Genomic DNA, 26,568 nt, shown 5'->3' with positions numbered 1-26,568 from the left:
ATTTATTTTCATCATTTAAAGCTGTATATCTGGGGTTCAGGTACAGTAAAGAATGACCTTCTATCCTTATATTTTTCAAATACATTGTGATGTTTATTGCTTGACTTGTATGAAACTGTGTGTAGTAACAGGTAAAATTAAAAAATAGTTTCATCAACAAAGAAGAACTTGAGTGTTTATGTGTTTTTTGAGAATACTTGAGGAAGATCAATTTCAAGATGTTACAATTCTAGTGCTTCAGACCCCTCTCTATTTTCTAATTAAATTAATAGAAATGTTTGGATTTATTGCTATTTATGCTTGAAGTGCTTTATTGTTTTTTGGCTTGAACAGTATTGAGATTTAGTTTCTTATAGTTGCTAAGGAAATTGCATCAATATAGTAAATATTGCTAACTTATTTTGAAAAAGACTTGCTCTGTTTAATTTGTCTCAGAGAAGAAAGTTAATATTCCTTATTGGCTCAGTAATCCTGAAAAGGATCAGGTCTCTTCCTTCATGACCCTCAAAGGGTTGGATCTTGATATTTTAAAATTCAAAATTTGGCTTTCATGTTCTGTTAATGCTTGTTAGTGGATCTTGGATAAAGCAGGTCAGGCATACTGCCAAAGCTCAAATGTACTTAAAGTGAAGGGAGTCTATCCCACATTAATTAGGGGTGCAAAAGTCCAGTTGACCTCTGACTCCGTGTATCAGAACATATGTTCTAGATTATTGATGCTGTTTACAGTCTTTATCATATTTTCTCAATACAATTTTCTTACAAGAATAATGATCACAGCCTCATTCTCTTGAAAAGCGTATGAATTTCTTAGCATGAACTTACTAAGAATTGTTGACATACCTGGAGACATCTAGGAAGACAATTCAGCTCCCTATGTGAAGGTCATGTGTTAGCAAGCTTGCATGTTGGCATCATCTATTTTGTAATTATTACAGTGATAGGCCAAACATCAAGGTCATGGTCAAACAAGACTGAAAAGGAAGACTATATTTGCAAGCAAAAATATAAAAATAGCTGACTATTCTTTTTCTTTCAATAAAAATTTAAATTGCTTACCAAATCTAGCACCATACATGTGTCAGGTTTCTTGCTACCGTTCCCTAATAGTATTGCATAGTACTTCCCCTAGTAGTTTGCTAGTATCAGGAAGAGTTGAAAAGTTACAATCCACTAGCTTATTTAGTACAATAAGTCTTTATAGATTTTTCTTTGTTTGGGTTTTTTGTTTGTTTTCATTCCCTTATGAAGTTGAAAATATATTTCATCAAAGTTTATAAAACCTGTCATCTGCGTAGTCTGGTCAATACAATTTCACAGGGTAACTTCCCAAATTTACAGTATAACTTTTTAATTAAATTTTAATGCATCTTTAACAGCTGTGTAAAATGAAAATTCCTCCAAGAATTGTCATATACTGCAGAATGTAACAGAATAGAACCTGAGCTTTGGTTATAGCTTTACTATTCATCTACTCTGCATTATTTTTTGTGCCTTTTTTCCTGAAGAATATGGTTTTCCTTTCCAAAAAGTAGTCAGGAGAAAAAAAAAAATGAAAAAGAGGCTTTGAGGATTTTAAGACCTCTGTGGCAAATAATTCATCATAGTGTGTAAGTGTCTAAAAGGAAGGTGTAAAGAGGATGGGGCCAGACTCTTCTCAGTGGTGCCAAGAGATAGGTATGAGAGACAATGGGCATAAACTAAAACACAGGAAGTTCCAGTTTAACATGAGGAAAAACTTATCTACTGTGAGGGTGATTGAACCTTGGAACAGATTGCCCAGAGACCTTGGGGAGCCTCCTTCCCTGGAGAGAGTCATGAGCCATCTGGACACGTTCTTGAGCAACGTGTTTAGGTGATGCTGCTTGAGCAGGGAGGTTGGAATGGATAACCCCAGGTGGTCCCTTCCAGCCTCAACCATTCTGTGATTCTGTACTTCCAACAGTGCTACTTGCTTCATGTGGTGTACTAATGCTTTCTTTCTTTTTTTTTTTTTTTTTTTTTTTTTTTTTTTTTTTTTTTAAGATTTGAATTATAAATGATACATTCTCTGTTACAGGTCTTCACTTGTGAAGATATTTTCAGTTGTGATCAAAGTCACATGATTTCGTCTCAGATAAAACTAATGTGCATCGGTTTACGTAGAAACTGAGAATTTGTTTTAATATGGGCAATGGAACATGCTTCTTGGATGCATTCAGAGATTGCAGTAAGTGAATAAAATGAGTTCTGTAGGTAAATCATGAATGGGTTGGAATGTGGTTAGTTACAAAGAAATAAAATACTGTGTAAGTTATGGTGTGCATATAACTTGATTTTTAAAATGTGAAATGATTTCCTGCAGTAGAGATAATGGAATGTAGCCAGAGATTTTTCATAATTTTCAACATCTTCTAATTACTGAATCAGTTATGAGAATACATGTATTGGCTCGATGATATACAGTTATGCAGTGGGAAAAACGAGTTTGATTATAGAATATTTAAAACTCAGGAAATATAGTAAAAGCAAGTAGTGGCATAAGAATCTACCCAACCTGGAAAATATTATTACTTGTGCTTAACTACTGTGATTGGAATAATTAGTTTAAGGTTATATATAAAATTTCTATATATTACATCTATATATGATATAATAATAGCCTGCAGTCACAGACTTCAGTTTAGAAAGGTAGGGAGAAATAAAAAACTGAATAAAGCAATACTTAGTGAAGAAAATGTGGAAAAAGTTTTATATTGCATAAATGGCTTATACTTAAAAGAAAAATGTGGGTTTAGTTTTGATAAAGCCTGACCAATAAGAATCGAGTTACTGTGGAGTGGCTTTACTGCTGTAAATAATCCTGTTGGCCACATCCCAGTGCAGTGCAGATGAGAAAAGGATGCAGGAAATTCTGTTGTTTACACATGTGTCTGTAACACTGAGAAGCAAGAGGAGCCCAGCAGACTCGGAGGGTAAGGGCTCTTAAGCATGTGGGTTTGCTGTTTAATTTTTATATTTCTCTTTAGGGACAAAGTATGAGTTACTATCATGCTGATGATAAGAATGAAAATGATCTGAAATATCCAGCAAAAGTATTGAAGATCAGAAAACAGTATTTGAAATACATGGCTAAGTCAGATTTAGCTATATTTTTCTCATCTATCCTCTTCACTACTATCAGGGAGTATTAATTCTAACATCCCATTAAATGTAGCTTGTTTTTCAGGTGTAGTAGGACCCTTACTTACCATAACCATGTAAGTTTTCAAAATCTTCAAGTGCCAGTTTGTTAAATTATTCTTTCTTATTTTTTATTTGGAAATTAGTATAAGTGCAGAAAGTTCAAGGGTTATACTGCTTCAACACTGAAAAACTTTTATAAATCACTATAATCTGCAATAGGATAAACTGATAAAGCGTTCATGACTTTTATTGTTTTTTTTATTTTATTTCATAATATTTATTTCATAATACTGGTATTATGAACATGTATCATGAGAATAGTTATGAGTTTGTAGCAGTTCATATTACATTTTTTTGTTTGTTTTCACAGTGTTTCTATTTTCATAAATTACACTAGTGAGTTGTATAATCCTAACTTCCTTTAGAAAATACCTGATGATAGAATAAGAAAAAAGAGTGTTCTTAGCTATATGATATTGTTCTAATGCAATGAAATATAATTTATGGATACTATGACTTGTTGATGCTGGATAAAGATATATATTTTACATTATTTGAAAGGCAAATGTCCCAGATGGTATGAGACTTTATTGATAATACATTCCTAATGAGAACTAAGGGACAAATTTCAAAAGTAATGTTGATGAGTTTAATAAATATATATAACAAGTAGTATTAACAGACCTCCTACTGACTATCCAGATAGCTGCATTTTGTCTTAATTCTCACTGATTCTTTTTTTCTAGAAGCCTAGCTATTGTTTTTGATTACCTATGTTAGAAAATTCAAATTCTTTCAAGTTTGTGAAGACAATTCTTTGGATAATATAATGAAGATAAAGGGATTTCTGTAATTTATTTGGTATAATTAATAGAACGAGTCATATCTCCCTGTCAGGTACCCTCTGCAGAGAATTCTATGAAAAACTTAGTGAAAAATGTGAAATTAAGAAGTCTGTCATTTTTATGTATTTCCATGTAGCCAGTTTTTAGTTGAGGCCATTCTTTTGCCTTAAAGTATTAATGTTAACCTCGGGTAAATCTGATAAATGAATTATTAGAAAATGAATAATCTAAAGTAGCTGGTATTGAATAGCCATTATACACTGTCATTGACTGCAGCACCGAGAGGGTTATATCTTAGAATCATTTGAAATATACAAATTAGATATTCTACTAGTTGACAGTTCTGTGGGTTGGTGGGACTAGTAAATGTTACCCACTTCCCTTCTGTCTGAAGAACAATATTCAAAACAAAGTATGCCAAAGGAGCCTGCATGAGTAACCAGTACTTATTAATTTCTTCTCTTTTGGTGGGACTACTTGATGGACTACTGTAGACCCTGAGAGAATAAATAGCTATGCTTCTTTATGCATTTAAGTACCATCCAGACTACAGCACGTGGTAATTTGTAGATTATTTCATATGGCCACCCTAGGAACTGTAGAGCCATGGCTTATGTGACACTATGAATTATTTCTTAAGTACATTTCCCTCAAAGAAGACTTAGTGGAGTTGGAGTCATCACCAGATGCTATCTTATAACATTAAATCCCACAAAGGAGTCCTTGAACTGTTGAAAGACATGAGATGGTGCTAAAAAAGGACAATAGAGAATAATTGCATACAAATGTCCAAGAAGTCTTTTTTCTTTTTTCTTTATACTTTTTTTTTTTTTTTAAGTATAGTCATTAATTATGGAAAAAATGACTTCTAAAACTATTCTGATAAAGCTGAGCACGTCTCTGCACAACAAAATCATTAACTCTGATTACAACTGTATCAAAGTGGTCAAACAAGCCAAAGAGATAGGCTCTGGCCCAGAGAAAACAAAGTATTCATGAGCATTCTTACTTGTCTGCTTATGTGGGTGGGAAAATCACTTATTTCCAGATTGAGTAGTGTTTTGAAGAAAAATTGTTCTGTGTCCAAAAAAGCATTGGAATGTTTCATGTCTTGGTCTGAAACAATGCATCAGATATCTGTGATTAGTTTCCCCTACTCCCAGTGTTATGAAATTGCTTTTGAAAGTGGGTCAAGTTTTCATTAGGAAAAGATCATAAATGGTTTCCACTATAACAAGACAATTCTTAATCTCTTATATCATAAAATTTCAGAATTTGTCAGAATATAAACAGGGTTTAAAAACTTGACTTTTTTTTTCAGGGACATGCCTTTATATCTTCACATATTGAAAACAATTTAAAAAAACCTCTCAATGTTGTTTTGTTACTAAGCAAAACAAGCCTGTAAATGAAAGTGAAGCTGTCCAGTTTAAAGTAACATTTAAAAAATTGTCAGAAATTTGGTATAAACTCTAGAAAATAAAATTTTGATGATTTTTGTTTAAGTAGTAGAGCTTCTCTATACCTTTAACTGACCTCTAGTGTTTGGATGGACAGGTATTATAATTGTGTCTAACCTAATTCTTGTTCAGTAAAGAGCTTTTCAGAACGATTAAAGAAGTCTGTTTTCAGTTGCCTTTTTCAACTTTCTTTTGAAACTAAAGGAAGCCCAGCTGACCTTATCTATAACCTAATGTGAAAAACGTGGGGGGAGGAGGAACAGAGGGGAGACCAAAAGGAAAAAAACCCTAAACCCACAGGTCTTTGAAGTGCTCAGTGCGATTCGGGAGTAGCTGAGCATCTTAAATTTTGGCTATACCAAATAAGAACTTATGGAGGCTCTCACAAAGAGATTAATTTGGATTTTAAAATAAATAAATAAAACCACCCATTAAATAGTAGCATGCTAATGTTAGCAGTGACTGGGAAAGGAACCTACACATTGAGAATCTGACATGACACAATGGTATTTGTTTTGAATAGTGTATTGTAAAGCTTATTTAAAGCTTACTTGCAAATATTTATGTTGCATACATCTTAAATTGATTCACAAATACCCTGGATAAATAGCAAATGAAATGATTTTAGCTTTCTTCTTTGACTTGTAACTTACAACTGGCTTAAATCTTGCAAATTATAAGAAAGACTTCTAAAACCATTTATGAATGACATGCTCAAAGGTAGATCTAATCTTGTGGATGATGTATGTCTTGGATATTATTCCCATACTTTTCCTTCTTTCCAGAAAAAGCTCAGAGCAAACCCATGAAAGGTATTCTTCTGTGTCCTGTTAAAGGACTGTCTGTCAGTATAAGCAAGATAACGCATGTGTGTACTGGCTGAGCTGCATATCCTACATTTACACACTGACAGCTCTGATTGCATGGAGTCTTTTGAGACATTCTGTTGATTGACAACTGATTCAGTTGCAATTGAGCTGATCAGTGTAAGAACCTACCTGCTTAACCTACACATCTCCAATAAGGGGGCTATGGCACCCTTATCACTGATGTTCATTTCAACTTGCAGTAAAAAATGTTTGTCATATTAAACACACTAACTTCCTCTGCTTTCTATGGAAATGGAAGAGGAAGACTCATGCATCTGGTTATTCTTTATCTCAGCTGTGGAACTGCTAGAAAAAAGAAATGAGAAACCATTTTAATGTAATTAAGAGCAAATCTCACTGTGTCTGAAGAACAAGATGCCTAGGTGCTCTCATAAATCGCATGAAGTGTTAATTTGCATCTTTACCCATAAGCACTGAAAAAAGATAGCGTTTCAGTATACTGAGCTGATATTAACTAATGTGAAACCTATTCTTCTGAAGCAATTGCCTGTTTCAATTTTGAAAGCAAGTTACTCTTGTTCTAAAAAAAATCTATGCTATGCAGGAGATGCCTGTTAGGCCAGACCTTTAACTGGTAGGAATTCATTTGTATGAATTAACATTGCCTTAGTTTAAATACACTCTGAATTTGTTATGAAGTTATTATTCATAGCTTGCCTTTCCTAAAAATAGTGCAGAGCATCATTCAGAAAATAAAGGTAGATTGTCAATATCCACATAGAATCAATGAGATGAGATTAGAACTCATGTGAGTTGGCTACTTGTTTAGTCCAGAAGTTTACACTGGGTTTTATAAACCTGTTTGTAAGTTGTATAACCTGTAAAGATCTAAAACTTTGACAGTTCATACTTATCCTAATTACCTAGGAAGTCGATTTTGCTTCTTTTTTTGCATTGATCATATCCTAATAAAAGTAATAGACAACATCAAAGAAGAATAAACCAGGCAAACTGTTGTGTCTCATAAACCACAGCTAGCTAGTTAAATTGAGTTAAGCTTGTCTTGGCTTCTGTTTAATGCTTAGTTCTGTTTGAGACTCTCTGGGAAAGTTCACTTCACACACACTCCCCTCCCCCCTGCATGATCTGATTATAAAACTTACTTTTTCAAGTGTGGTGACTGAGAAATGAGTATCAATTCTATAGACTCAAATGAATAAAAATTATGATTGATACATTATGAAGGCTTGTAATCAAACAAAACATTCTTGGGGAAACTAAGTTGCTGTAAATTTTACTTAAAGCAGTACTTCAGAACTTCATTTGGCCTTATGAGTAGTAAATAACAACATCTGTATGTACAAATATTTGTTACACATATTTAACCCTAAGTATTTGAATACAGCGTCAGATATGTGAGAAACCATCAGATTCTCTATGCAAAAAAAATTTTAGAAGATATTGCAATGATATGTAATGACTTGTGTTAACCAGTAGACCTAAATCACAATAAATATATAACATTGGTTCTCATCTTGAAGCAGTAACCAACCTACTTAGAGCTTATTGGAAGTATCAGCCAAAAAAGGAAAAAAAAAGAGTAGAATTTGTTTATTTTTTGAATTTATTGTAATCTGTGGCTACCTTCTCAGTTATCTTTTTTTTTTTATGAATGTGTTTATGAGGGTAAACTGACAATGTGACTGGTGTGACTAGCCTGAGGCCACTTAGGGCTGCTTCATATTTCATTTTGTGTAATAATAAATTACATGTATATATAATTTTACTGTACATATCTTCATGTGAATTATGAAAACCTTCAGGAGAAGCAAGCTACTATTAACAATAGAAAGAATTCTTGCATTGGTGTCAGAGAACTTTTGTCTCATAATGAATACTGGAACACGAAGTAGAACTAAATAATGTTGTATAGTGTGAAATGCTTATTTCAGCATTATGTTGATTGCTTTATTTTCTTTTGGCTTTATGCTGTGGTTTATTGCCTTTCAGTCACAATCTTTAATGTGCTCATCCTTTATCTTTTCTCCTGGTAATTTAGCAATGCACTGAGTGCTAATATAATAATATACTGTCTGGGGTACTTCAGAAATGCCTTGTCAGTCATGATATTTTACATGGTAATAAAATGAAATTTTCCCTTGTAGGAAAATACCCACCATTTTCAAACATTTTAGGCTTGATATAGTAGTTGACAAACTTTGTATCTGGATTTCTTTGATGGAAGACCAAGCTTGGTTCTCTTTTTTACCTTCTTTCTCTCTGTCATGTTATTTCTTCTCCTCATCTAGCAGTAGTTAACTCAGAAGTGGGATCTGACTCTAGTTTTGTGCAGATTCTACTAACAAATGCTTACTTACATTTGGTCCTACTCCTTTTACTGCCTCTGAAGTTTTTTAACCTCTCCTGAAATTAAATGTATTTATTTATTTTCGAGGCAGAAGTGTTTATACCATAAGGAAATAATGAGGTAACTGGTGAGTTTTTAATCCTGCTTTGAAAAATAAGGAACTTTGAAATTAAGATTTAAGCCTGACATCATCTCTTACACTTCAAAAGTTCAGGGTGAGGATAGGTTATAGAAGGAAGATGAGGTTGCATAATTTTTATTTTATCTGTCAGGACAATAATGAACTGTGGCTGTGATTTCATATGATCTCAAAGACACCCTTAACAAACCATAATGTCCAAATTGGTGCAGTGAGGAAACATTTCTTTCAGGCACTTTAGATATTTCATAATTAAAAAAAAAAAAAAAAAAAAACCACAAAATAACCAAACCCACAAAAAAACCCTCACAAACCCACAAATATTTCTCATTGTGAAGTTAGAAACATAACTTTACATTTTTTGGTTTTCAAGCATAAGCTTTTTTAGTTACTGGACATGAGAAGTAAATCAGTGGTGGTTTGGAAATAAATTTAGGTTTGTATTGGTATTTTGATATTAAAAGGAATGTAGCTAGAGAAGTGTAAATAGGAAAAATGATCACATAACTTGTAACAGGAAGTAAATAATTTGCATTGTTTGTCTCTTCAGGACTTTTTTTGGCTGGTTTTAGTTATGATGCATGTATAGAATATGATGTTTGGAAACAACAGAAAACAAAAATATAGCATATGGTTTAATATTGGGATGTCTTATAGCTGTGGAAAAAAATAAATAGAATGATCTTTGGCTGTGCACTGAGAAGACTTGAAATCACTATCTTTTAATTTTCAGTTCTAAACCAATAATTTTCTTAACTTGCTCACAAAGAACATGATCAGACCCAGATTGTGGAATTATAATTATCTGCATACATTGTAACAGTCTGTTTCGATCTCTCAAATTCACAGCACAACGTGCTCTGTAAATTAAATTTCATTTTGTGACCTCACTTAAAAACAACTAAAACCGAAGGAAATAAATCTCTCCCCCCTAAAAAAACCTATTAAAGTACACAAAGGTATCAAACAGTGGCTGAATCATCTTTGTACATACTAGTCCAACATGTGAATTCAGAAATTCATTATTTCATTAATTCATGAACTCTAACTCACAAGTTCTCTAATACATAACTTATATATGAGCAAAATACCAAGCTGTTGATGAGAGTGCTTATTCTTCCTCCCCCATCATGCGTGGATGCCCGCTGTATCACATTGGCAAACACAAAAGCTTCATCAGTCTGGCTGCTGTTGGATCTGCTTCAAAAACTTTAGGTGTAAGCTGAGATATTGCTATTTTTACGCTCAGGAATTTGGTTTAGAGTGTTTCCAAGAGTTCACAGATTCTGAATAAACTGCTAGGCAGCTACTTTGCAAAGATGCCAGAGATGCTGGCTGCAGGTGATAGCATCCCTTTCCTCTTCCTGTTCGCTTTGTCCTATGTATGTGTTCTCTTGCTTTGACCTTATGGCACTGCTCCCAGCATATATCAGGATTTACCATGAGCTGCATGTTTTTTATTATAATATTTTTACTTTATTCTTTTGTCTAAACATTTTCCAGGTCATTATGGTTCCCCTAGACTCAGTTTCTTCTAATACTGTCAAATTATTTGCTAGGGTTTCAGTATCAAATTAATTCATTTTTTAATGCCAATTTCATCCAACAAAATTTGAATAATACCTCAATAAGCATCCCTCTGGAACTGTGAGATTCTGACAATTTGAGGCACTTTCGCAACAGTCAATACATTTTTATTATTTTTACATCTTTTTTCCTTTCAAGAATAATATTTTAGTCTATTTCTTTTAAAACAGATACAAGCACAAGTCTTTGTTGCCCATAGCTAAAATGGAATGCCTGTTGCTTATTTTAATCAGTTGTTCTACAGCTCTGTAGCAACAGATTTGCTCTTCAGACATAGGTATAGACGTATGTAGCTTGCATTAAACTAGTTGCATAAGAATATCCACCCTTAATTCTACTAGCCTTGTGTTTTAACACTCATAGGAAGCTATTACTCTTCTGATATAATAAAAATACTTGTGAAAAATACCTGCAGAAACTTCTGTTTCATAGTCCAAGTCGAGACATTCTAATATTTTTATACATAATAATAATAAAAAGAAGTTTGGAAATTGCCATTGCAATGATGTGCGTCAGTTCATTTGCTTTTGTCACCAGTGGTCTTAGAGGCTCACTAACCTGACAGCGAAGGTCACCATAGTGGATCAGCATGATACATTGTAGTTGTTTGCCAAGAAAGGAAATTTGTAGGCAAAACCACTCAGCCTTTTCTCCATGGGAGAGCAAGTCTGCTCTAGCCTTCACTGAAATGCATTCTCTTTTTTCAGTTGCATACAATATTCTCACAAAAGTCAAACACAGGATTTTAAATATAATCTTGTATACTACATATATACTTTGTTTTGTTCCCAAACTCTTGACTAGTAAGATATCATTCTACCTCTTGCAGTCTTATAGGGGATTCATAAAAAGCTGTTCTGAGTAGATTTTCTGAATTTAAGACACATTCAAATATCTCCTGTTCTTTACTACGTTAGGCTGAGACAATACAAATATTTCCTGAGGACAAGTAATTTTATTTTAATTCTCAGATTTTTTGAATTTTAGGTGAAGAGTTAGGATCACATATCCATGACGAAAAGTCCAGGCAAAGGTCAGCATATCAAAAAACAATTTGAAACCTACTAAGCTACTGTACAAGCCTACCTCAAATATAACAGCTTTAAGTTTGATCTGATTAGTGGTGTTGCAGCCTCAAGACCACTAGAGCCACACAGTTGTGGGGGGCCGAGAATACATGGCCAGTGAATGAGACCACCCTTTTTGGCAGTAGTTTGCAGTAAAATTACCTCAAACCAGTAATGAAACCACAGCAACAGGTGATTCTGATTCGTGAAGATTTTTGTTCTCTTCTCAGGTCTTTTGAAGTTTCAGACAAAGAAAGTTATTTCCATTCTTGTTTCTCCAACTTTTAAGATTTGTAAACTGTACATTCCCCAAGTTCTGCCATCTTTCAGTGAATATGCAAAGCTACTAGCAAAATCCATTTATAAAACCTACTGAACATAGTAATGAGTATCTCTGCAGGCATCAACTAGTCTGGGATAGAAACAAAAAATGTGTGAAAAAGTTATTGCACTATTTAAAAACCCCAAAACCTCAACTATTGCATTATATAATTAAAGTTTACAGTGGTTTGGTGTTGCTTTGTTTTAATTAAGTCTGTAAGAAACAAAGGCATTGTCACAAACCAGAAGTTAAATTAACAACTTATTGTGAAAGTTAAATATTGTGTTATTTTGGCTCTTCTTTACCTCATACAAAATTCTGGGTGACAATATCTTAGTATTTTGGATAAATTTTATTCAGATTGAAATTCTGGAAGTAGGTAAGGCAACAAGAAGGGGGTTGGTGGTGATACACCAGTGATCATGAAGGGAGTCCTTTACTGTCTTTTTCCTGCTCTCATGTCCATACTTGACCACAGTAGTTCTGCAGAAGATTCTAACAAATGGCAAATAAATGTCCTGGAAAATACAGAATAGTTGAAAACATCTAGGAAACTGAAACAAAAACATGTAAAAACTTCTATTCAGCTGAAATGAAACATGACTGAATCATAATGCCAAGACTACCCTTCAGAATTTTGTTTTCTGCATTGGCCTTCTACATTTCAAACACAGGTGTTAACAATAACATTAACATAATTTTTTTACAGATGGATGCTGGAATGTAAGACCGTACCTTTTTTCTTTTTTTTTTTTTCTTTTTAACTTAAAAAATGTAGTCTTCTACTGATACAGCAACATTTCTAGTCTTTTTTGGGTTTTGGTTCATTTTAGAAAACAAGGAGATAAGAGTGACTAGTCTCTACAGGCTGTCCACAACAGCATTTTCTCAGCTCTGAGGTGGAAAAGCAATTTCTGAGGCATTGATTTTCCTATGGGCCAAATAAGTAATAGCAGATACATAGTGAAAAGAAATACAGCAAGATTTATTAGCAGAGTCAAGTCATCATGAGGGACACTATACATTACAGTAGGATAGTACTACCTTTTCAAGAATATTAGAAGAATATAGTTCCTGGAGAACATCGGGAATGTATAAACCAAAATAAAGTCCCCAGTAAAACTGTTTTGTTTTTTTCTCATGCAACAAAGAAAATCCAAAGGTCAGGGGTTTTATAATTTTATTTTTTTTTTCTCCCCTTAGGTATGCAAATTATAAGGTAAGTTTTGCTTAGTGTGACATTCCACAGTTTGGGAAAGAAAGCAAGTGAATCTGTGGTTGTAGTTTATACAAATACTTCTCTTACTAGACATTTAAAATATATATTAATTTCATCTTGTCTTGCAGGAAGATGCTTTTGCCTGGTTTATCTAGACTCAAAAATTTTGAGAGCACTATGACTATTTAATGGCACTTCTTTTGCTAGCAATTCCTTATCAAACAATAGGTGTCTGTTTATACTGTACTCAGAAAGTATTACATAAAATATATTTTAATAGCTATTTCTTGCTGATGATGCATATTTCTAAAACATCAACAGCATTATTAAGATTATCTCATTATTAGCAGTAAAATAAACTACTGTTTAAGGTTATTTGTATAATTTAATTGAGGGAAGCTAAATTATTTGTCTTTGTCTTTTTTTAGGAGTGAAATTAGATGATTAATCAAAACATTAATTTAGGCTCAGTTCAGAAACTAATGGAAGAAATGCAGGTTTTTGAGACTCAACCAAGACAACCTTATGAATTGGCTGGAGGTTGCCAACCAGATGGCCATCTGTGTAATTCAAATCTGCCATCTCAAAGTTTCTACCCATATTCATCTTATTATCCATACATGCATACGAATTACAGCAGTGACTGGGAAATTTCTGAAGCAGTAAAAATTCAGGAACTGGAAGAAGTCAAAGCCAGAGCTGCCCAAATGGAGAAGACCATGCGCTGGTGGTCAGATTGTACTGCTAACTGGAGGGAAAAATGGAGCAAAGTTAGAGGAGAAAGAAATAAAGCCCAAGAGGAAGCAAGACAATTGAGAATCAAATTAGACAATGTTATAAAAGAACTGAGTATGCTTAGAAAAATAAATCAAGATTTAGTAAGTGAGAAGAAAAACTTGGAAGATGCAACTGCTTGGAAAACAGAATTCAGTTGCTCAGAAATATCTTATATTAAAAAAGACCTAAACCAGTTAACATTTCTGGAACGAGAACCTGTGAATGAACGGAGCAAAATTAGCAAGATTCCTGGAACAGAAGACACAAAGAAGGTAAATAATGGGGAATTGGTTTAGGTCTTGAAAAAGCAAGAGATTATAGAGTACACCTAGAAATTTTCTAGGATTTTTCAAGGATTTTCCCAAAACACTACCTGAACCCTTAAACAGAAAACCCACTTTTTTTTCACCCATCTATTATTTCTAATATTCCTAATATAGAGAAGTACAGAAAACAATTCATAACTTTCAACTATGGCTAAACATTTAGGTAACAGGAGCAGACTGTTATATCCAATAACTTGTTCTGACTCTCATGTTTTAAGATAGCATTACCTCTGTTATCTTTATTTTCCATGTTTTGTGGTTTTACCTCCAAAAAAAAAAAAAATCAATGTAGGTTCTTGGCTTCTAAAATAAAATAATTTAATTTGCCTTTAATGCAACTTCTGAAGTGTGGGAAGAGGTGAGGCAAATCCTTCTGCAAATTCACGAGATTTTTTTGCTTGATAAGGAGAGCAATTATGTTGTTATGCAGAATTAAACAATCAAGTATGGGCATGGTTTAATAACAGCTCTAAGTTCTATACAAAAGAAACAGCTACATTCAATAAAATGGAACTATTTGTTCATGTTATACCAGTTTTAATTCTTTGTCTTGACATGAATTGCATAGTCCTCACAGAAAGCACTATGTAAAAACTATTCTTGCTATTTTTCTGTCTGAAAGCAGTCATTGTAGTAAGAAATAAGAATTTTTTTACTTCAGTTCAATGGAAATTTTCAAGATCTTAGGCCTGAATGTATTATGTTCAGAATTTTCACTCACTCTGTAATGCACATAAATTACATTATATTCTTTTGAATTGTGAAAAAAAAACCCACCCCACAACCAAGCCACACCATGGTGTTGTTAATGGGAAGAAATTTGGCAAAAAAAAAAAAAAATGCTTGGATTTCATATATTTGGGCAGATAAACGTGCTATAACAGGATTCCTGGAAGGAAATGATGCAAAATACATTTAACTGTTACACTTTCTGCTTAGTATAAAATAAGGCACTACTTGAAAACTGAAACTTTCTATATGAATGGGAAACAGTGTTATTTTTTAAGCAGTTTCTAATATTTTCCGATGTAGATTGCAGACATTCTTCTAAAACCTCAGGAAAACAGAGTGATATGAAATAGCACTGACAGTAGTCTACTAAGGCTTTAAACATTTCAGTAGAAGTGATAAAACTTCAATATTTTTTAAAAAATATACTATTGTTTTTAAGAGACATTCAGTCTTCCTAATAAATATGTATTTTACTTTTTAATGTTTATTTCCTAATTGTTATTATCTTTGCTTATGTTTTGTATACAAAACATGTATGTCTTCAAAATAGGTATTATAGTGCTTTTAGTTTCTGAATGGGATCCAATTGGTATGTTATGCAGGTAACTTTGCTTCTCGTGTGAAACTTGTCTGTCTGTCTGTCTGTCAACTGCTTCAACATGATTTCCACTAGAAGAGTTCTTATGTAGAGTTTCTAAATATATTATTTGTATGCATAAATTGCATTCCTGATTTTGTTAGGTTTTTTGTTAGTTCCAGGATTCTGTCTTCAACATAGCTATAGCTAATTAATGATAATTGGAATTAATTTCTTTAGTAAAGATGCTTAAGAAATATTTTGGATATGAAGCTTGTCATTACAGAAGGTATGAGAGAGAATCACGAAGTGACAATGATCCAACTACAGTGGCTTTTTTTTGCACATTCTATCCATATGCAACTGTATAGGATGTTACTTATTTCCTTTTTCTCCTACATGACTTAAATGTCTAGAAAAGTCTTGGTAGTCCCTGCAGAAGTTATGCAAATCTTTTCCCTTCATTTATGTTTTTCTCAGATGTCATATTTTTGTTTTCTCAGGATGTATTCAAAGACCAAAGCAATCACAATCAAAAAATCACTCCAAAGCCTCCTGATACTTTTCCCAATGTCGTTCCCAGCACCTATCTGGAGGAATATAAAAAAAGTTTGGACAGTACAGCTGAAACAACAGAGAATGATTTAATACATGTTTCAGTCTTGCATTTGCAGTTGGCTGAAATGCAGAAAATCTTACAGAAGGAAAGAGAGTAAGTGCAAAATAAATCCTACTTGGGAGAATTCTATTAAAAATAAAAGTTTAAAAGGCACTTTCTAAAATAGATATGGTGATACTTTCATTCATACCTCACCTTTTCCCATTTCTAAGCCTTATTAACTGTTATTTACATGACTTTGATAATAATTTAGAAAGAAAATCCACCATAGTGTGTTTATGTTTTTTCTTAGGTTTTCTGTTGTTTAAATAAGAAGTGCTCCATACAGAACTTTTAAGAATATGAATTTAATAAAAATATATGCTTACTAGAAATTTGGTATCAATACAGTGATATCTAATGTATATTATGCTTAGTTATTGGAGTCCTTTGTGCATAATAACAAATTTTCATATACTTTGCCATCAGACTTTGAAAGAGTCCAACTGCAGACTAACTAAAGTGGTTTTGAATTAAAAATACAGCTGCAAAATTCTGTTAATCTTAACCCTTCACTTGTAGTATGGTCTATGTCAAAAGCAGGTAACAGAGAGAGAATAACACACTTACTGCATGCTTATTATATCATACCAAATTTACTTCACATAAATACTAAATGTTCATTTTGACAGACTAAAGAGATCATATGTTGATTGCACACTACATGCTAGAATGTGAGTCTCTGTTGGTAGAAATTCCATGCAATTTTGTATAGGTGATCAGTATTGAGGAAGACTGAATTACATCAAAAAAGGCTTTCCAAGGAAACATGCACTGTATGATGTATGATGGATGTAGTAGGAGACTTCAGGCACTATGCAACTGTAACTTCAAAATCAGCTGAAGTTAAACAGAAAATAAAAAGAAGAAAACATTCCTTCTTTTGCAAATATGTTCAAGAGTTTCATTTCAGAGAGTCAGTCATGGGAAACTATGATAAAGAATTTCCTTCCTATCAGGTTGGTTTTTTTCTACACAACTGTCCTGTAGGTAGTACAATTCTGAGTAAACAAACAAAAATATTTTTTAAATCTGTTAAATTCCTAACTAGAATTTACTGAGCTCTGTTATAGGAATTAAATAGCTGTAGAAAACACACAATAATATCATATTGCAACAGATCAACAGAAGTATGTTCTATCTCATTAAAAAGGATTTAGATTTTTATGGAAGCAAAAATCCCCAAATGCCAAAATTTTCCAGCTTGTCATGGTATTTTTATATGTGAGTTAAGAGACTGATGCCTCACATACCCATTTGCTTCAATTTGAAGTATTTAGGGTCCTAGGTACTTCATTTTTCAACAGCAGTCTCAGTATACATCCATGCATATGTAAATCTTTCCTTTTAGAAAGGGGATAATTTTTCAACTCTTATTTTTTAATCCCTTCAATAAATTTTGCCATTTATGCCTAGATACATACTGACTGTGATATATGGTAATAAATTTACTGGCACATGGTAAGAACTTGGGCATGTCTACACCAGTGCCAACCCCTCGCAGCAAATGCTCACAGAGCAGTGATTTCCACATAACAGAGGGCATTGATATAACAACACCCTCTCTAGGTCACTTTGTGCAACATCTCCTGTGCACAAAGATGTTTTGTAAGCAGAATATATGCAACTTAAAAGTATGAAGCAATTATTTTTGGCAATGCACACAATAAAAAGCTGGGAATAATGTTACTAGGATTAGTATTAACATAGTCACCAGTCTCTTGAGACATTGTATGAGTCTTTGTTGGGCAGGCTGTCATCTGCCAGCTCTGAAAGAGTTGTTCTCCACTCCTTAGTGGATTCAGCTGATTTTGCTGAGTTTCCATCCTCAGATTCCTAGGTTTTCCTCTTAGGTTTTAGACTTGTTCATGTCAGCATTTCTGCTCCTGAATCCTGGAGCTGCTAATGATCACTATCTCAGCAATCTCACCCGTTTGCATTTTTTACTTATCTTGCATGGCTAAAACTTAAGTACTTTCTCACAGTTTCTTCCTTGCAACTTAGCAATTTTCCCAGCAAACTTGAGCCAAGAACACACAGCTGTATTGCATCAAAAGCAAACTTGGATCATTGACAGCTTGAACCCTAAGGCCAAAGGTTACCTTGGCAGTCAGTATGATCTCACTCATACAGCACAGGACTTCTCAGCACAGTTCTCTGCTTTACAAGCAGTACTCCTGAACCGTGGCCACATTCTTTCCAGAATCATGTTAGCTCATGCAGATTAAGTGTTTAGACTTGCCGGTAGTTACCTGACTAATGTCTCCATAAAATGTTTTGTTTCTTCACCCTGAGAGGACCTCTGCTTCATGCATTCTGTTTAAAGCTGTCTTTGGTAATGCCAATCTTACCCTTAAGCCATGGATCAAGCTTTGCAAAAGAAAGGAGCACAAGAAAAACCAAAACAACAAAACCACTTCAAAGCTTGTGTTTTGATTATCAAATAACTTTAGGGTTAGGTAAAATCACACATCAAAATTCTCTACTAAGTGCACAGCTCATATCAAATACACATTTGAGGTCCCATTGACCTTACTAGTTGCTCAGCATTTTAAAGAATAATTTTCCTAAAATAGCTATCTTTAGTCATCTTTTGGATCAATGTTCTTATCTAAATGTCTTGTAGTTTCAAAATATTAATTTGTTCCCTTTTGAACTTTAAAGAGTTTCTTTGCTTTAAAACCAAAAGCCCAACGACTACACTGGTGTTTGACGGTATCAAAGAGGAATTGCTTAGTGCTGCATGGGTAGGCTTAGCCAATGAACACAAAAGCTGCTGCCTGAGCATCAAGAAACACTTTTTTTTCTGTGATGGTGACATGGCGCAGGTTATCCAGAGCGGCTGCTGAGTCTGCATTCTTGGAGACATTACAAAAGCCATCTGCATGTGGCCCTGAGCAACCAATTCTAGATGACGCTTCCTGAGCAGGGGGGTTTAGACCAGATGACCTCCAGAGGTCCCTTTCAACCTCAACCATTCTGTGTAATTCTGTAATTTAATAGGATAAGAAGGAGTTAAAATAGGTGGCTAGAGGATCCATTAAAAATGCTCTGATCTTGATCTTTTGTTTAAGTAATAGTAAGCTGCTTCACTGATCTCTGCCTAGCAATAATATCTTTAGTAAAAAGGTTGATAAATCCCATTAGACTCAGAATAGAAAATAACTACTGTGACATACAGCAGTTTCTTTAGTTGCCAGGATTGTCAATGTTTTTTTCTTTTCTAGTATAGTAGCTTTTCATCCCTTCATTTTCACAAAATTTATATGTTGTAAAATTTTAATCTCCCGAAATAATAGCACTTATGTGATTTTACTGTTTCTTAAATTTTAAATTTCTTCAGCATCCTGACTTTGTTCCCATATTGATGTTTATCACAATGAAACACTCCAGAATTTTTAACTATTTTATAAGAGTATTAGAAATATAACTTGAAATCTTTTATTTGTAATTAAGATTTTTCTCTTTCACTTTTAATTATGTTCCAAATTCTACTTTGTTGACAAATTGCAAAGTGAAACATATGCACTACACAAATATAAAATGAAATTATTAAGGAATTCTATAAAGTGAAATTACGAGAAGTTCATTCTTGTCTTTGGAACTTGGCTAATAGTGTTTGCTGTGAACACAGAAATGAGTTCTTAATTGGGCTCAAAGACAAGAACATCTGAAGTGCCTCTGTGGCTTCATATTCCTTTCATTATTTTCTGAATGATTAAAACTATTTTAATTGATTAGAAGGGTAAGTATCAAAGTTCATTGTTTCAGTTATACTGTACTTTTCTCCAAGGAATCATCATTCATTCCTTGTGAATTGTGTATCCTAAATAATTTTGCTGAAAGTAATAATGGACTTCATGCTCAAATAACATACCAGAGAAAATGCTGAATGAAGGTGTAATGCCTCTGAGCTATATAATAAATTTTCCTAAAATTCTTCTAGCATTTTCTTTCAAGAGTATTTATTTTTTGAAACATGAGATATACACATTTTAATACTTTTTAACATGTAAATTAGATCATCTTCAGTTTCACGACTGTCTACATAGAATATATATTCCCCCCAATGTGTGTGTTTAAAATAACATTCTACGTGTACCCAAATAAAATTGATACCAAACCTTTTCTCTGAGGATTTTCACTAAATCACCATGTATTAGGTGATCTGAATCATTAACTGAAGGGTGTTTCCAAATTTTCTTCAGTTTATCCCCCAATGTTATTTATTTTTAAATTTTAATTCTATACTGATTCTTTCTTCTCTTTAGCCAATATTTTTAGTAAATCTGTAAGAATATGATGATAGTACAGGTTTTTATTAAAAACCAGATATACAGTTGACAAAGGCAGCAAAATATAACTCAATCTGTAGAAAGTAATTTGTTGTCAACCTCAAAAAGATGTGATGCTGACTTGTAAAATACTTTTTCAGAATGAATGTATTTCTGGAAAAAGAACTGGAAAAGATAGAAAATGAATTATATCTTTGGAAATGGAAATATGAAGAACTGTGTCAAACCAAGCTGGAAAGCCTGAAACAGGTATGTTAGCAGTACATTGTTATCACATTGAGTAAGAAACAAAATTGAGACTTCTCATCTCCTGTGTTGTAATTAAGAGTAAAACCTTATCTAGGGTTTATGAATGTGATAAATCAACCATTTATCAATTATTTATCCATATACCCTGGCAATAAGGGACCTGCAGAGGGTATATGGGTAAGCCCAGCCCTGGGGCAGCCACTCTGTGCTGTCATGCCAGCACTGGTTCTGGGGAGCTGCAAGAGCAGCACTAGATTGGCTCTGTAGTCTTGCTAGAAGGGACTGGTTGGAGGAGGCAGGTGTTGCTGCCACATCCACATCTGGTAAGGATGGTGGTGGTCCTGATAAGCCATGGTCAGGGTCCTGCTGGGCTTGTGTTCGGGCAGAAGGATCCAACGTGGGGCAAAGGGGTGTGTGGGGAAAACCCATCACCATAAGGACGTTGCCCTTGGGCTACCAAGTGGGTACAGTGGGGTTGGAAACCTAGCAAGCAGGAAGGTGGCATCCTCAGAGGTCGTGGGGTCATCCTGAGATCTAGGCTGTGACCAAGAGAGGTAACTCCTGTTTAGGGAGAGCCAAGTGCCCATTTAGGTGGAACTAGGGGAGAGCTTTGTCTGTGACGAGAGGTGGCTTGTCCATCAGTTTGCATGTGAGAGGGGGCTGGAAATGTGCTGATGGCGGCATGAAACACATCAGCAACAGTAGTGGCACACCCTGGTGCATCGTCCCCAGCACTAGCTGGGGCTGCTGCTGACACAGTAGAGACCTCATTCAGCTCAAAGTTGCTGAGGGAGAACTTAGGTCCCCAGGCATTGGGCTGCAGGCAGTGCCTGATACCTTCTCTTGAGGCTGAGGCAGGGAAAGAGTGTCAATGCCTACAAGAGGTGTACAGTGGTGGAAGAAATGTGTTGCCCCTTTTGAGCTGCAGGAGGAAGTGAGAAGGCTGGGCAGGCTCAGGGAAGGCAAAGAGAGGAACAGGATCTTTACAGGGTCTCCAGAGGTAAGATAGTCTGAACCACACAGGAGTGGTTTGTCCTAATGCACAGGATAATAGGTAGATATGTCAGGAGACTTTTTTAGCTTAGCAGGGAATTCTTGGTGGAGTTCTGATGTCAGACGGTAATGTACTTTCATAAAGGACATCAAAAGAGTAATTTAGGAACATTATCTGGTTACGTAGGAATGATTATTGGAAAAAGAATTATTTATTTCAATCCAAATTCATCAGTAGAAGAAAAAGATATATTTGTGATGCAGCTTTCAGGACTAATCTTCCAAAACAATGGGTTGAGGACAACTTAGATCCAATAAAACTCAAAATGTGTGTCTATATAACTAAATATAGATATAGAATTTAAAATTTCCTATAAATTTAACATCTCATTACCTAGGAATATTAATTAGCTTTCTTTTCACATTTTGGAAAATATTGCAGGCTGTCTATTAAATTCCAAGTTCTGGTTACATGCTAGTATATCCATGACTGGAATTTCCTTCATGGATGAACACCCACAGAAACAAATTAACATCTATCTGTCATATTTGAGTTCCTTCAGATATTAGTTCTTTATTTTCTTCTTGTTCATTAAGCAGAATTTTAGCTTGATAGAGAATCATAGAATCATAGAATAGTTAGGGTTGGAAAGGACCTTAAGATCATCTAGTACCAACCCCCCTGCCATGGGCAGGGACACCCCACACTAAACCATGTCACCCAAGGCCTCATCCAACCTGGCCTTGAACACCGCCAAGGATGGAGCATTCACAACCTCCCTGGGCAACCCATTCCAGTCCATATACTTCTGCACAGCAGAAGAAGTATAGATTTAGTTAACTAGTTTAAGAAATTTAGTCTTTATGTTTTATGTCACTGTCAGCAGGAATAGAACAACAACTAAAAACTTACTGAGAGTTGGTTGGAGACTGATGGATACCAATTTTTGTATATGTGCATGAACATACACATGTATATGCACTGCTTCTTTTTTCTTGGGAACATGTCGAATTGCCTTAATTGTTAACAGGAGGTGATATTTTGAGCATCCTGTTTACCTGATGAGATTTATAAGGCATGCTACTAGTTTTGAAATTACAGGAAGACATCGGTCTTGATGAATCTGACTAGTGTGAATGAAATAACTTGCATTTGTGCATTTCTTTCGAACTGAAAATTCTTCCTTTATTGAAACAAACCCAAATGTTGTCTGTAGGGGATGCATCTGTGAATATTACTGTATATTACTGTCGGAAGCTGGAACACAATACAAGGTTTTTGACAGTCAAATATTTGCAAATGAAATAAAAGAAAATGCAGCTATGCTAGGCTAAGCATGGAATATGATTTGTATACACACTTGCAGTACTAAATCACAATGGAATTTTTAGTTTAATAATAGATTAATCATTACCTCTGGAGTATTTTCACATCCTTGACTAAGAGTTTTGAGTTCAGTCATGCATAAATTAGCCTGCTCTTTCCTTTGGTAGATCCCAACAGTTCCACTGTGAATGTGGAAAAAATGCTTGGTTTGCAAGTGACAGCGACAGTGAAAATTCAATCATTTTTAGGGATGGTTAGCTCTGCTAGCCTTTTGGAAGTCTGAGAGATTTTATGTAATGTTAAAAGCTTCGCAGCTACTTAGATTTAAGTATTAGTGCTCTTTCTGTTAAAAGATTTCTGTTAAAAGAGTATTCATGCACCTCGAACAAACTAAATATGGAAAGTCTCAATGGCGTTGATGATCATAAACTTTAGCATTACAGATAACTTTGGAAATTTGTCGTGGTTTAAGCCCAGGCCGTAAATCAGAACCACGCAGTCTACTTCCCCCCCCCACCTTTCTTCCCTCCGCTTCTGGAGGGACGGGGAGGAGAATCAAAAGAATGCAACTCCCATGGGTTGAGATAAGAACAGTTTAATAACTAAAGTATAACACAAATCACTACTGCTACCACTAATAGTAATAATGATAAAGGAAATAACAAGTAAGAGAATACAACCGCTCACCGACCGGTACCTCACCCCCACCCTGCCATGATCCAGCCCTTCCGGGGACTCTCCGTTCTACCTCCTGGGCATGACGTGCTGTGGTATGGAATACCTCTTTGGCTAGTTTGGGTCAGGTGTCCTGCCCCTGCTTCCTCCTGGCTTCTCCTCCTCCCTGGCAGAGCATGAGACTCACAAAGTCCTTGGTCAGGATAAACATTCTGACCAGCAACTGAAAACATTGGCTTTATCAATATTTTCCCAGGCCAAAAGTCAAAACCACAGCGCTGCACCAGCTACTAAGAAGAAGAAAAACTGCTGCTGCTGAACCCAGGACAGTATCCACCCCTTATTCCATACCATTCACGTCATGCTCAGATCCCACATTTTCAATATACAATCACTTTCATCTCAGTGCACTCTTATCTTAGTGCACGGACCAATCCCTATAAAACTGCTGAGTCCATTCGGTCCATGATGGTGGGCTCCATCTCTTGTAACAGTCTTTCAGAGCAGAAGAGGCCCATTGCAAAGTCCACCCCTCGATCATGAGTCCATCTCTATGTTGCATCTCTGCCCTGATGGCCTGAAGTGTCATGGGCCCATCAGGCTCAAAATAATTCACCTTCCCCTGCAGCAGTCTCTGCAACTTGTCATTAGGGACTCCACACAGCTGCCTTCCATCTCCGACGCTTCCAAAGCACTGGAGGGGCCCAGTGGATTAGATACTCGCCCGTACTGTCCCACACACTGTGACACTCAAGACTGTCCAGCCCTGGGGAAAACCTCTCGGTCCCCCTGTATTGTCTAAACCCAGACAAGACCCAAACCTGACTCTGCTTAACTCTCGGGATCAGACAAAATGGTTGTGGGTAGAACACACTCTGTGTGTGTGCCAACATGGTGATCCCCATCACAATCAGCAGGCAGGTCCCAAGGGTACCCAAAGGCCATTCAAAACTGTCAAAACTCTCAAATGCTGCTGCTGTACTTGTCACTGAGGCTGGTGTAGCTGCTGTGCTTGAAGGCTTTCTCACCACCAGCTTTGCTTTTTCTGAGTCCAGATCTTCCTCCTCTGCCTTGCTGGAAAGCGCTGCGTGGTCTCCTGCGTCCTCCTGGGGCTCGGGCTCACGGGGCTCGGCGGGCGGCTGCTGGGGGATGCTCTCGGCCGCCGCGGGGCTGGGCTCGGCTGTGGGGCTCGGCTCCTCCGCCGCCTCCTCCCGCTGCTCGGCAGCCGCCTCCTTCCCGGCCTCCGGCCCCGCTCCCGCCGCCGCTTGGTCCCTGGGGCCGCTCTCCCGGGCCGCTTCGGCCGCCGCCGGCTCCCGGGGCCGCTCCCCCTCGGCTCCCCGCAGCCTCACAAAGACGGAGGCGAAGACGAGGGCCAGGACGGTGAAGAGCAGCGGGACGGCCAGGTACAAGTCCACAGCCACGTCCATCCCGCCCTGCTGCCGGAGCCCCCCCGTATTACAAGCCATTACCATAAAGTACAGTGAAACAAGAACCTTAGCCCAAGGCCCACACTTGATAAACACTAACACAGCAAATACCGGCTCTAAGTAAGCTACAGCATACTGAAACTGTGACATCAAGAGAAACAACTTTGAGAGCCAATAAATCAGCATTGTGCCTCAGTCAGTTCTGCCGTTATCTCAACCCTTCGAGCCCCACGTTGGGCGCCAAAAAGAACTGTCGTGGTTTAAGCCCAGGCCGTAAATCAGAACCACACAGTCTACTTCCCCCCCCCACCTTTCTTCCCTCCGCTTCTGGAGGGACGGGGAGGAGAATCAAAAGAATGCAACTCCCATGGGTTGAGATAAGAACAGTTTAATAACTAAAGTATAACACAAATCACTACTGCTACCACTAATAGTAATAATGATAAAGGAAATAACAAGTAAGAGAATACAACCGCTCACCGACCGGTACCTCACCCCCACCCTGCCATGATCCAGCCCTTCCGGGGACTCTCTGTTCTACCTCCTGGGCATGACGTGCTGTGGTATGGAATACCTCTTTGGCTAGTTTGGGTCAGGTGTCCTGCCCCTGCTTCCTCCTGGCTTCTCCTCCTCCCTGGCAGAGCATGAGACTCACAAAGTCCTTGGTCAGGATAAACATTCTGACCAGCAACTGAAAACATTGGCTTTATCAATATTTTCCCAGGCCAAAAGTCAAAACCACAGCGCTGCACCAGCTACTAAGAAGAAGAAAAACTGCTGCTGCTGAACCCAGGACAAAATTGTAGATAAGTTTTTAATATATTAAGTTAATTAAAAAAGTAGCAAAGTGGTATTTAATGTTTGTAGTAACTACAAGTGTTATATGTAGTTTTGTGTGACACTGCCATTGAACTTGTCCTGCTTGGGGTCATAAATTAGACCATTTTAACATACAGCAGGAAGTGTTGAAATTGACAATTTCTTTTTCTGTTATAAAAATTCTGTTCTTCCATTAAATAGTAAAATAAAAAGTTAAGAATAGCACTAAGAAGCTTATTGTTCAAATATTGATTGATGTTTGACAGCAGTCTTTCTTTATTGCAAGCAGTCAAATGTCATCTGTTTTTAATGCACACAATTTTGTCTGTTTCTCTAAGAACACGCAGAACTCCTCATTTATGTAGCTTTCTTTAGCCTTTCCTTAATTCTACCTTACTTGGCTGACTACATAGTGAAAATTATGTCTTGGCTTTCTTTAGCAAGTGAGTGAATTAAGACTTTGTGTCTTTATATTTTTCCAGGGAGAAAGGAGGAATGGAAGTAGAATGTCACTTCCTTACACTTTGTGTTTATTTCATGAGAAGTGTTTTGTAATATCTGGAGCTTATTTTACAAATTATCATGAATTTGTTGCCTAACAATGTTATTGGTATCAGAGATCGTTAGATAAGTTTGAGGCTTTTGAAAAGACCTGCTTAGGAGCTTGTTCCACAATATTTAGCCCATAAAATCACCTTTTAAACTAAGATT

At 35.9% G+C, this 26,568-nt stretch overlaps 1 protein-coding gene across 1 annotated transcript in view; it reads left to right on the top strand.

Annotated features, from left to right (window-relative positions):
- Positions 1-13,442: 13,442 nt before the first annotated feature.
- Positions 13,443-26,568, top strand: part of CCDC102B (coiled-coil domain containing 102B) — a gene marked incomplete at both ends in the record, with an annotated part of 138,845 nt that continues 125,719 nt past the window's right edge. The window contains 3 exons of the mRNA XM_080611919.1: positions 13,443-14,051; positions 15,918-16,126; positions 20,508-20,616. Of these exons, the coding sequence (XP_080468045.1) occupies positions 13,443-14,051; positions 15,918-16,126; positions 20,508-20,616 (927 nt within the window). The remainder of the gene's footprint in view (positions 14,052-15,917; positions 16,127-20,507; positions 20,617-26,568) is intronic.

Source organism: Psittacula echo, assembly GCF_963264785.1.
Source record: "Psittacula echo genome assembly, chromosome: 2".
Lineage (NCBI taxonomy): Eukaryota > Metazoa > Chordata > Aves > Psittaciformes > Psittacidae > Psittacula > Psittacula echo.
The sequence above is the reverse complement of the archived record's forward strand: the minus strand, read 5'-3'. Positions and strand labels throughout refer to the sequence as shown.